This window comes from Bidens hawaiensis, unplaced genomic scaffold, assembly GCF_021521415.1.
Source record: "Bidens hawaiensis isolate Kalapana, Puna unplaced genomic scaffold, B.hawaiensis_p1.1 tig00056649_1, whole genome shotgun sequence".
Taxonomy (NCBI): Eukaryota; Viridiplantae; Streptophyta; class Magnoliopsida; order Asterales; family Asteraceae; genus Bidens; species Bidens hawaiensis.
In genome coordinates, this window is record NW_027500195.1 from 10,148 (window position 1) to 23,905 (window position 13,758).

Genomic DNA, 13,758 nt, shown 5'->3' on the forward strand with positions numbered 1-13,758 from the left:
GAATTTACTGAGTTCACAAGTGAATTAATACTTGTAAGAATTTACAAGTAAATTGATATTAACTCACAAACTAGTGTTACAATATACATGTTAATATTGATCTGTAAATTTCACATATGAATTTTCACTTCATCAATTTTGAATTAGACATTCAATATAAGTTATAACTTATAACACAAACATATAAAATGTTGTGTCTCTACTTAAATCAATGTGAAAATTATTCTCTAATTTTTCATTTTTATGGTTGTCTAAAGAAAATGGATTCTTGAAGCACCCACTACAGAATACATAAGAGGAACAGTTTATTTATAAATGCAATACCTCATTTCATTCCAATTCTACACATACCAAATATATATAATCCTTTGTTACATAAAATGTCAAAAGAATGGTAAAGATCCCACCGCAGTTTTGGGATCTTTAAATGCTTAATTTGGATAGAATTTCCCTTTGTTTTTAAAGATTTAGACATCCGAAACAACTTATCCTACAACTTCAAACCGACACATCCATGATGACAAATTATTTCGTAAAAGTGGGGTGCATCATACCTCTACAACTTTGATGCAGCAGGAGATGGTGGTCTTCTGGCTTTCCTTATTAACCCTTCTTGAGTTATTGTTGCAACAAGCTGAATACAAACATACATAAGTTAGGTTAATTTGGGAACAAAAATTATTCTTTGACTTTTGAGGTCAAAATTGGTGTGTTGTCATATACCTCTCCTTTTCTGTTGAACATTTGCCCGCTAACGAATCCACGGGCATTGTAAGCAGTAGGGCTAGATATCTGTAAAACAAAGTGATTTTTGTATAAGAAAAAGTAAATGTAAAAGCCGAAAGCCAAAAAAGACAATAGACTTGTGTTCTAATTGGCACTTACCACAAACATCCACCACTCGTCTGCTCTAATAGACCGGTGAAACCACATCCTTAAATATTAAAAAAAATTAGCAAGACAAGATCAATACTATTACGAAAGAATGTATAACATCTGCACCAAGTGCAGTGATGCCACATTACTTGGTGTAAAACTATTATCCAACAACTTGTGGCAGTAACTTTAATATGCCTATTTGAAACAGTGATTATTTAGAAAAAGTTTTAGTATTACGGGTCAATCCAACCTGACCCGTTTTAAGACGGAAATACAGGTGCACTTTATAGATGATGAAGGCATAATAATATATACATTAGAAGGTAATAAACATAACAATCTGTTTCAATAGTTAAAACTCCCGAATACTTACGAGTGATCCAAGCTAACAGAGGACGTCTTCAAGCCCGTTGCACGATGAGGATTCAGACTCACATTTAAAAATATGAGATCTGAAGTGTATGCTGCAACACATCTGCAGAATAAATCATTTGCAGATACTTCATTACTAACATCAAGAATGACAGATGTAGATACAAATCTTAATATAGAGCTGTAAAAGTGACTACTCACCTATGCAAAGCCTCATCATCTGAGAGTTTTCCTTTTGCTTTAAACCAGTACTTCAAACTGCAGTTAAAAAGTAAAACACTGAATAACATTAAAGTCAATGCAGTAGATAAAAGATCAGTTATGTTTCCAAGAACAATGTTTGACCTTGCAGGACGTTTATCATAGTTGGTTGAATTACTAGGCTCACAAAACCTTATCTCAATAGGCCACGGGATAAACTTTGCTGATGCAACTTTATTACGGTAAGTTCTGTAACAATAAATGCAGTTGTTACACACCTTATGTGTGGTATTGCGTAACAGGGCAACAGCCGATCAAAGTGTATTTTAATGCATAAAAGTATCCAAAATCCTTTATTCAAAGAGTCACTTTATCAGTGAACAATATTATTTCTGTGTTTTAGGTCAACCTGACCCGTAAACATAAATAAACTGATTTCACAAGAACCGACTTTGACCTGCTTGTTTTTTTCAAATCTATACAATAATGCAACTTGTAGAAAGTATTTGGAATTTACATGGGAAGACGAGGATCAATAAGGCGTCTGTCCCGCAAATCTTCCATTGATAAAAGCTGCAAATATCAGAGTTAATGAAAATAGCAATTTTAAGTAGTGAGCAATTTAGTTCTGGTACCATTTCTGGATCAGGGACAGCTGGCATTGACGATAACTGGTGATCAAACCCTACTTCTTCCTTCTGTAAATAGCAACACATACTTGATCAATAAAACATATGGAAAGAATTTAAGTTGCACTTCTGCAACTATTAATCGACATATAAACATTGAAAACAAAACTTAGAATAATTTTTTTTAGTCACAAATGTGTCTTAACAATAACCTTGGCTGTATGCAATCATTGTGAAAACCGTAAAGTACCTGAAATGATGCAATCATTGTGAAAACCACAACTCCCTTCTGTATCGCATCTATCCTTCGGGTTGCAAAACTATTGCCGTCACGCACACGATGAACATGATATATGACTGGAACTGCAAACATATACAAATTGCAATAACTATTATACTTATAGGTATTGAACAATATACAAGTATACAACATACATGATAGCAGGTTATTAGATAGGGTTGCTCATAATCCAAAAAATACGAACAAAAGGACTCACTTTCAAGATCTCCAACAAGAAGAAAGTAAACATGCAAGCTATGAACAATCTTGAGCGAATCAACAGTTTTTGATGCTGCAGCCAATGCCTGCATAAAGTCAAGTGTTTAGAAATAAATAAAATATCTAAATGAAACTGTATTTTCTTATGGAACTGTGATGAAAAATTATCATTAAAAAATCTGATTTCTGATCTTTAGCTTGTTAATAGTTGATATATTCACATTCAATTAATTAAAATCCAGATACTTGTTTTCTTTAAATTTAAACTCAGGTATTCATGATCAATTTGACTAAACATTTAACAAATTCTATTTTGAATCATTCTACAAAGAATTAAGGTGTTGGACCTATTATTATGTTAACATTTATAACAGAACGAAAAGAAGGTGCATATGCGATGATCTTGTATACTGCTGATAGATAACATCTAATACCTGTCCAATGAACTGTCCTCCAAACACTTTCCCAAATCGTGGAGCATCAGGCAATGTGATCCCTTTGAATATGTTGACCTTCATAAAAATCATAACAAATATAAGTTATTTTTGTTTCTTGAACATACTGCACAGACACATCTTGATGCTGCTAAGAAGATAGCATACAGCACGCTCTAGCCTGCTAAAATCATAAAAAATGTGAATATTCCAAATCTTGCTTACATACTTCTATAGGCTCAAGATGCAATATGCTCTCAACAAGTGAGCATGCTTCAGCAGTTTTTTCTGCACTCCAGATTGATTTTGATTGCAACAAATGGCAATGCTCATGGGGCAGCACTAAGCAGGTCAGCTGTCACGAGAAACCAGTTAGAGACATGCTTCATGACTAAAAGTGGAAAAACGGGTCGGGTAGGATTGGTAACGGGTCAAACAGATTCTGGGTAGAAAGTAGAAACGGTCAACCACATTGAATTGACCCACACACTTTTCGTCCAACTTGTAAAACAATTAGTAACTGGTCAGTCATATATGATTGGAAAAATGACATTATTATTCATTAATAGGCTGATAGCTAATTTTAAATAAAATGATTCATGAGGCTTTAAGAATTAAAAATGCACTTTGGGAGACTTTTGACCGTTCCATATTTAGATAACTTTTCCGTTGACCTGTTAAAAGTATTTAAGTCTAAACTGACACCTCTATTGCAGGCTATCGATTAAGACAACATCAGACCCATTAAAGGGAGAAAACAACCAAACTGAGAAAGTACATAAAAAGAAAGGAAAAAAAATATATGCAAAAACCTTAGTGAGAGCAATGACATCTGCTTGGTGCGCAGAGACCGGCACCCCTGCAATACATTTAATATAAAAACTTATTAGGCTCAAGACTGTGCATCTAGAAAGCACAACATTAAAAATATCTACCAGCATTATGCGTATAAAAAGCTATATTTTTTTTCTTTGAAAGAAAAAGTACATAAAACTTAAAGATGGTGACGAATCATCATGGAATATTCATCTTTAAATGCCTTGTTTTATAAGGACACAAACTATTGATGCATACAATTATTGTGAAAAATCAAAACCCTAAACAATTTATAAGCAAGAATATGATTACGAAACATCAGGCTCTCACCATTTCCAAAATAGTCATAACGTTTAAGTAGGAACTCTGGCCGATTATGCCCATCTCCATGAATATAGCCAGAGACCTCCGCCTGCAAAAGTTACTTAATCATAATAGTATAAGCCAAAATCATATATGAATCTAAATTTTAAAATACCAAGCCACATGTTACACAAAAGCAAAGTTACCTCGCCTTCCCATATGAAGTAAATTCCATTTGCGGCCTCTCCCTCTCGAACAACATATTCTTGCGGTTCTTGAAAAAACGAAATTACAACTAATAAGTCATTAAACATCTACAAGATATTTCTTTAATTTAATATTTAACATGTCCAAACACATAATTCTAATAACAAAGTTTACAATATAAATATTTTGTATCCATTCAAACTAGCATCATGAGCAGAGTTTATTAATTATACTGCTATAAGTCATAACTTGATTACGAAATTTGTCTCCTATCAACCCTGCATTTCCACAGTTAAGTCTGTATCCATCCACCAACACCACACACACTAATCAAAATTCTAGGAATCAATATTACTCAAAATTCAACAAAATTCTACAAGCACATAAACTTGAACCCTGATTTTCTCCCAAACCACTAATCATCAAAACATCAAATTCATAACATCAGAGCTTAAAACATTTCTTTTACGCTACTCTTTTATTATTTGTTACATAAGGATTTAAACTCATAAAAATAAATTAAAAAAAAATCAACTACAATCACTGATTATCAAACCATCAAATTCAACAAAAAATATCATCCTAGAGCATACGAAAAAATTAAAAAAAACTACTAGAATCACTGATTAACAAACCATCAAACTTAACAAAAAATCATCATCCTAGAGCATATTAAATAAGATAAAATAAAATAAAAAACTACTGGAACCATTGATTATCAAACCATTAAATTCAACAAAAAATAATCATCCTGTAGTATATTACCTTTTAAAAAAATTGCTACTAGAATCACTGTTTATCAAACCATCAAATGCAACAAAAAATCATCATCCTATAGCATTTTACCGCAAAAAAATTACTACTAGAATCACTGATTATCAAATCATCAAATTCAACAAAAAAAAATCATCATCCTAGAGCATATTAAAGAAAAATCTAGTAGAATCACTAACACTGCGTTCTCGAGTTTTTAATTAAAAGAAAGGAAAGTATAAGATTGGATAGGATGGGAGAAGAAAAGAAAGTAGATGCATATAATGCATTCTCAAGTTTAATGAAAAATGAAAGAAAGGGGAAGAAAAGAAATGATTAATTACATTCTTTAGTTTAAATGAAAGGAAAGGAAAAGAAAAAATGTGTAGTTTTACAAATATAGCCTTTTTAAAACAATTATTAGATGTAGATTGAAGGGTAAAGTGGTAATTTTAAATATTTATCCTTTCCTTTCTTTCCAAATCATGCCAAATTGGCAAGAAAACTTTGGGACTTAAAACACCCAAGTTTTCCTATCATTTCCTATCATTTCTTTTATAATAAAAACTCAAGAATTAAGATTCAAACTAAAATCTTATCATTTCCTTTCTTATCCCATGGAAAAAAAACTCAAGAATACAGTGTAATTATCAAACCATCAAATTTAACAAAAAATAATCATCCTATAGCATATTACCGTTAAAAAAATTGCTACTTGAATCACTGATTATCAAACCATCAATAAAAAATCATCATCCTACAGCATATTCTCTTAAAAAACGTAAAAAAAAACCACTAGAATCACTGATTATCAAACCATCAAATTCAACAAAAAATCATCATCCTATAGCATATTACCATTAAAAAAACTACTAGAATCAGGCTATGTGTAATGGGGCGTGGATTTGGGCGATTTTGGGCGCGAACACCGCCCCCCGGGCGATTTTTGAACGAAAATGGGCGGGGCGGGGTGTTTTTATCGCCGTGGAAGAAGAAGAAATATTATTATTATTATTATTATTATTATATTATATGTATGTGTGTGTGTGTATATATGTATATGTATATGTATATATGTTGTGTGTGTGATATATATATATATATGTATATGGAAAAGGGTTCAAATAAAAAGAAAGAGTTTCCTAGGAATGATAAGAACCAATAGATTTTTGACATGTGGCGTTACAACATATGGTGAAAGAACAAATCTAGGAAACTATGTCGGTTATAATAGTAAAAGAGTAATTCTAGGAAACTATGACGATTTTTGATAATTTTAAATCTCAACCATTGATTAACATGATCCAATGGCTATGATTTATTCTTAGTCTTCCTAGAAAACTACTTGTTTTTAGGATAACCCTCCCCTATGTATATGTATATGTATATGTATATGTATATGTATATGTATATGTATATGTATATGTATATGTATATGTATATGTATATGTATATGTATATGTATATGTATATGTATATGTATATGTATATGTATATGTATATGTATATGTATATGTATATGTATATGTATATGTATATGTATATGTATATGTATATGTATATGTATATGTATATGTATATGTATATGTATATGTATATGTATATGTATATGTATATGTATATGTATATGTATATGTATATGTATATGTATATATGTTGTGTGTTTGTATATATGTATATGCAAAATGAATCCTAGAAGCAACCCGAACCAACCGAACCACCCATTCCCTCCTTTCGGTCAACATCATGGTTCGCAAAACCAACCGAACGTGAACTTACAATGGAACCCGATGAACCTAAACCAACCGAGCTATCCGTTTCAATTTCCCGACCCGAACCTAAACATGTACGCCAACCGAGCTATATGTTTTTTTATATTTGTAGGTATGTAATTTTTTTGTATTTCTTTTTAATTTTAATGCATTTTTATTTAATTATTTGAAGAATTTGGTTTTTATTTGATTAGTTTAATTATAAAAAGAAAATAATAAAAAAAGATATTGTGGGCCCAATTTGTAGCCCCTACACCATTACACCCCAAAAACAAATTCTCTCCCCTTGCTGACTGGACGCCACGTGTCACAATTCGCTCCCATTTGTAGCCCCTTCACTACACATAGCCTCACTGATTAACAAACCATCAAATTTAACAAAAAATCATCATCCTAGAGCATATTAATAAAATAAAATAAAAAACTACTGGAATCACTGATTATCAAACCACAAATTCAACAAAAAATCATCATCCTATAGCATATTACCATTAAAAAAATGCTACGTGAATCACAGATTATATCAAACCATCAAATGCAACAAAAAATCATCATCCTAGAGCATTTTACCGCCAAAAAATTACTGCCAGAATCACTGATTATCAAACCATCAAATTCAACACAAAAAAAATCATCAGCCTAGAGCATATTAAAGAAAAATCTAGTAAAATCACTAATTATCAAACCATCAAATTCAACAAAAATTAATCATCCTATAGCATATTACCATTAAAAAAAATGCTACCTGAATCACTGATTATATCAAACCATCGAATTCAATAAAAAATCATCATCCTACAGCATATACTCTTAAAAAAAAAACCTACTAGAATCACTGATTATCAAACCATCAAATTCAACAAAAAATCATCATCCTACAACATACTCTCTTAAAAAAAACCCTACTGCTACTAAGATAACTAACTGACTATCAAACCATCAGATTCAACAAATCAACATCATCCTACAACAATTACCATAACGTTTAACAACCACAGCCTGTGCAATTTTCCTTAGCGATAAACTCGGAAGCCTCTGAAGCAACGGCACGCCGCCTAAGAACTCGATCACTGTTCATTCATCATCCATTTCATCACAAGCAATTACAAAATCAACTTATTAATTCATAACACATTCAAAATTGGAACAAATTAGGAAATTAGGGCTTGTAAATCACGTACCTGCTTCCGAGCTGAACATATTGAATGTTGACCACAACTTTTGGGAACGAAACCGTTTTTTTAGGTATTTATATCGTCGGCATTATTATAAGTGGGAATAGATGATAAAATATCCGGTACGATTCTGGTATAAATTATTATTATTATTATTATTATTATTATTATTATTATATTATATTGAGTTGACTATTTTGACCAGTTTGTATTATTTTAGCATTTAAAACATGTTTTGAGGGTTTGAACAATATCGTCTATGAAATAAATATCACGACTCAAACGGTGGTTTTATAATTTTTATTCACTGAATTTGGTCGGTAAGTTTGTTAATGTACTGACACTAAACTCTAAAAATAAATTGGTTAGCAAAGCACGTGCATTGTGGCGGGGAAGTGACGAATTTGGTCGATATTGATTAATTTCGTTATGGCGTGTTACGGCGATGAATTGACGCGAATTTGATTGACACCTGTTAGGTTTGTTATAACGTGTTACGAAGTGACGCGACTTAGGTTGATATCGTTGGGGTATAACGTGTGCACAGTGAGAAAAGATCCGGTATGGATCCAGGTATATATTATTATTATTATTATTATTATTATTATTATTATTATTATTACATTAAAGTTGACTATTCTGGTGTCTGTATTTCAGGCTTTTAACATTTAAAACATGTTTGAAGCTTTGAACGATGTTGTCCATGAAATAAATATCAAGCCTGAAATGGTGGTTTAATTCACCAAATTTGGTCGGTAAGCTCGTTAAGATATCGGCACTATGCTTTAAAAATAAATTAGTTAGCAAAGCACGGGCGTTGCGGCACCGACGAATTGACGCGAATTTGATTGATATCGGCTAGGTTTGTTATGATGTGTTACAAAGCGACACGAATTAGGTTGATATCGTTGGTATAATGTGGGGACAATGAGAAAAGATCTGGTATGGAGTCGGGTATAATTTATTATTATATTAAAGTTGATTAATTTGATAGTTTGTATTTTAGGCTTTTAGCATTTAAAACATGTTTGAAGCTTTGAACAATGTCGTCTATGAACTAAATATCAAGCAATGTTTTAAAAACCGGTTTGTATTGGCTGGTTGACCTAGTAATACAGGGTTTCGCATAATAGATCTGTATTTTGAGCCTAATATTTTTGGACGGTTTGTTGGAACATCGAACCGGCGTTTTTTTTCTAAAATATCGGTTTAAACCAACAAACTGAAATGAGTTAAAGCTCAGTTTTAATACATTGATATCAAGGCTGAAACAATGGTTTTTTTAGCAAGTCGGTGATGAATAAGTTCGGTAAGGTACCGACACTAAATACTAACACTAAATTCGTATAACAAAACTCGTGCGTTGTGGCAGAGAAGTGACACGAATCTGTTCGGAATCGGTTAAGTTCGTTGTGGCGACGAATTGACGCTAATTTGAGTGATATCGGTTAGTTTCGCTATGACGTTTTACGAAGCGACGTGAATTCACCGGTTAAACGGTGTTAGCCCTAAACCCTAAAAATCAATTAGTAAACACCTTAAAATATGTAACATGTTTTTTTTTTAGAAAATCAATCAATCAATCAATCATACCCAGTTAAATCCCACCGACAGCAGAGCTATAGGTAGGGTCTGGGGAGGGTGGGATGTAGGCACACCGTACCTCTATCCAAAGGAATAAAGAGGTGGCTTCCAGAGAGACTCTCAGCTCTAAGAACATGTGTATGAAGCAAAAAAAAGGAAATCAAAGTTTAACAGTTATATAAAAAACTACTACTAATTATAATAATATTAATAAAAAGGTCACAGTTTAACCGCAATATAAAAGCTAATAATAATAATAAAATATGTAAGGGAAATACCATTATGGTATGTGACCTAAATAAGTTAAGTCTAAGCCCTAAGGTATTCAATTCTCTCTAAAAATCCTTAACTTTAATTCTACTTCTCCACGAATTCCTATCCTCAACCATGTCCTCGGAGAGGTTTAGGTCTATCAAATCATGCCTAATCCTCTCATCCCAAGTCAATTTCGGTCGTCCTCTACCCCTCCTCCCCTCTATAGTAATGTTTTCTACGGATCTAACAGGATTCGTCGTCTGTCTTCTCTTTACATGTCCAAACCATCTCAATCTCCACTCTCTTATCTTGTCTGCTATGTTCGCCACTCCTAATCTCTCGCGAAGCACAACGTTTCTTATTCTGTCTAGCCTTGTGTGCCCACACATCCAACGTAGCATTCTCATTTCTGCTACCTCCATCTTCCGCACTTGTGCCTTCTTGATGGCCCAACAATCTGTTCCATATAGCATTGCAGGTCTAACTGCCACCCTATAGAATTTTCCCTTCAGATTAGTCGGGAAACTCTTGTCGCATAATATACCTGTGGCTGCTTTCCATCTACACCATCCTACCTGAACTCGGTGGGTCACATCACTGTCTAATTCCCCATCGCTCTGTACAAATGATCCTAAATACTTGAACTTCGTTACCTGCGGGACCACCTGCTCTTCAATTGTGATGTGTGCGTCTTCACTGTCGTTTATCTCACCAAAATCACAGTGTAGGTACTCCGTCTTAGATCGGCTAATCTTTAAACCTTTTGTCTCTAAGGTTGTTCGCCACTCCTCAAGCCTCATGTTTAGATCTTGTTTTTTCTCAGCAAGTAACACAATATCGTCTGCGAACATCATGCACCACGGGAGAGTCCCCTGAATCGACCTTGACAACTCATCCAAGACTACTGCAAAAAGAAACGGGCTCAACGCTGACCCCTGGTGAAGACCTACCTCTACAGGAAAGAAATCAGTATCCCCCACCGGCGCACGGACACTTGTTTCACTCCTGGTATACATATCCATAATTATCTCTATGTATTTCCTGGGCACTCTTCTACCCTTCAAGCACTCCCAGAGCACCTGTCGTGGCACACTGTCGTAGGCCTTTTCTAGGTCAATAAACACCATATGTAGATCACGCTTCTTCTCCTTATACTTTTCCATTAATCTTCTTATAAGGTGTATTGCCTCTGTGATGGAACGGCCCGGCATGAAGCCAAATTGGTTGACCGTAACCTGAGTTTCTCGTCTAAGTCTAACCTCAATCACTCTTTCCCATAGCTTCATAGTATGACTTAGTAGTTTGATTCCTCGGTAGTTACCACAATATTGAGCGTCTCCTTTGTTCTTATAGATAGGAACTACAACGCTGCTCCTCCACTGGTCAGGCATCTTACCTGATTTGAGAATACTATTGAACAGAGTAGTTAACCACATGACTCCTTCCTCCCCCAGACACTTCCACACCTCGATGGGTATGTTGTCTGGGCCAACCGCCTTAGACCTTCCCATCCTCCTAAGTGCGTCCTTCACCTCTTCTCGTGTGATTCGTCGGCAGTAGCAGTTATTCGATTGTTGTCGATGAAAGTTTGTGTTGTCATGTTCTTCTTGGTAAGCTCTCCCATTGTTAAAAAGATTGTGGAAGTAGGTTTGCCATCTTAGCTTGATGTCCTGCTCCTTGACCAGTACATGCCCATCTGTATCCTTTATGAACTTCACCGGTCCTAGATCTTGCCTTCTACGCTCCCTGGCTTTGGCAATCTTAAACATAGCATGTTCCCCCTCTTTTGTTTCTAGACTTTCATACATCCGTTTAAAGGCCGCCTTCTTTGCTTCCGCCACTGCCTTCTTTGCCTCTATCTTGGCCGTTTTGTAGTTGTCCCTCAAATCCACTCGCTCCTCCTCATTCGTGCACCTCATTAGCTCCCTAAAACATCCTTGTTTGTCCCTTATCTTGTCTTGCACTGCGTCATTCCACCACCAAGACTCCTTATGCCCACTTGACTTTCCTGTTGTGACCCCGAGAGTCTCCTTTGCTACTTGGATGATCTTTGTCTCCATAGCTTCCCATATATGAGTTGAGTCCCCATTTAGTCGAGCCCGCGTATGCAGTATGAGTTTATCCTTAAACAGAAGGAGATTTTCGTCAAGTATAACATAATTTAAAACAATAAAAAGTTTATGGATATATAATCATATAATATAAAAAAGAATTTTAAGGGGAAAAAATATTATTTTTAAAAGTTTGATACAACCATCAATTGGGGGCAACCAATGTTGTTCGTATCATGTTCATTACTTCATCTGGTCTTCTTTTGTTCATTTCATATGGATGTTAATTCTCATTTGTATCTTGAACATTATATCATTTCACAGTGGAGGCTCATCATATCGCTCGTCAGGTTTGTTTTGATCTAACTTTTTAGCGTCGTTTTATTATTTTATTTTTTTTCATCGATTTCAAATTGAATCGGTCTTTGTTTGAGTGTTTGTTCAGTTTCATTTCTTACCGTATATCTTCAATCGATTCTTGTTTAATTCATCTTTCTTGGATTCAAATCATTTCTCTAGCTCGGTTTAGTTCGGTTTATGTAATAATTGATCTTTAAACCGATTTCTGTTCCAATTGATATAAATTTATTGTTTGTTTTGATGTCTTTGGGTCGGGTGTCTAAAAGCCCACTTGTTGCCATAGGATTTACTATTAACTATTAAGGTTTGTGTCACGTTGGGGGCTTGTTAGGCCTTGAGTCATTATTGGGCTTAACTAGTTAATATTAAGAAATTAAATGTTATTCTTTTAAGAAATTATATATATATATATATATATATATATATATATATATATATATATATATATCAAAAACCAACATTTTAAGAAATCTTTAAATTATGTCCATACACGTGTCTATTAACTCTTTCTTTTTACCTAAGGTTTTCAACCTTCACCTGCACACGCATACCGACTTCACTCCATCTCTCTTCAAACAGGCCACCACGTCTCCGTCCTCGGTTTTACGTCGTTGTCAGATAGATGTTACGTGCTGCCCCGTTGTTGGCGGCGGCGGATGTCTTTCAATGGTCTGGTGGGTGCGTGGTGGTGGCGGAGTGTCGTTCAGATTAATCGGTAGGTTCGTTTTGTCACCTTCGTCGCCTTCGTCTTTCTGGTATTAACCCTAAATCACCTTTGGCATTTGAGTTTTGTGGTGGCCGGATTCCATTTGGAACCCAGGCGGCGTTGACTTGGTGTTGCACGTCGCCTATCGTTGCCGGGTTCTGATTTGGAACCCTTGGTGGCTGTGGCAGATGCCTACTGTGGTTGCGATTGAACGATTGTGGTCTATCATTGACTGGACGACGAATTTGAGCTGGTGTTTTTTTCCGACAGCCTTATGGCCGACCTTGAGTCGGCTTTGGCTGTTGTGGTTACCAATTTTCGTCTTTGTTGATAACGGCTATGATAATCATGTATCTGAGTCTATGATAATCGTCTATCATTACCGGGTCAATTCATAACCCTTGGTGGCCATGAGTCGTGGTAGCAGCTATGACTCGGTGTTTGCAGGCAACTTGCGTTCGACTTTAAGTTGGTTTGGTTGACAATGGCGATGATGATTATGTTTCTGAGCCGATGATGTTTATCATCAACTATGTTTTTTTGATGTATATTTTCTTTATGTTTTTATAATGTGAATGGTGCTAATTTAAGGTCAACTAACGTGTTATGAATACTATGTTTTGGGACATGATTTGTTATATGACAGAGGTTTAGGAGGTTTTGAAATGGTACCATCAACTTCAAAGAATACTTTAAAGAATACAGGTTGTTATGTTTCTGGATTCATATTTGCTATTGGTTGTGGTGCATTTGCAGGGTTGA

General features: G+C 34.6%; 1 protein-coding gene across 1 annotated transcript; it reads right to left on the reverse strand.

Annotated features, from left to right (window-relative positions):
• Nucleotides 1–248: 248 nt before the first annotated feature.
• LOC143601534 (acyl-CoA hydrolase 2-like) lies at nt 249–8,126 on the reverse strand. Its single transcript, XM_077078921.1, has 17 exons — nt 8,047–8,126; nt 7,843–7,935; nt 4,340–4,407; nt 4,161–4,242; nt 3,827–3,873; nt 3,244–3,369; nt 3,015–3,092; nt 2,579–2,666; nt 2,332–2,444; nt 2,088–2,150; nt 1,970–2,025; nt 1,597–1,701; nt 1,453–1,509; nt 1,253–1,354; nt 886–934; nt 724–792; nt 249–634 (listed from the first exon to the last, which is right to left on the reverse strand). Exons 1-17 carry the CDS (start codon nt 8,063–8,065, stop codon nt 557–559), a joined length of 1,293 nt encoding a protein of 430 aa, XP_076935036.1. The 5' UTR covers nt 8,066–8,126; the 3' UTR covers nt 249–556.
• Between the last annotated feature and the right edge of the window lie 5,632 nt (nt 8,127–13,758).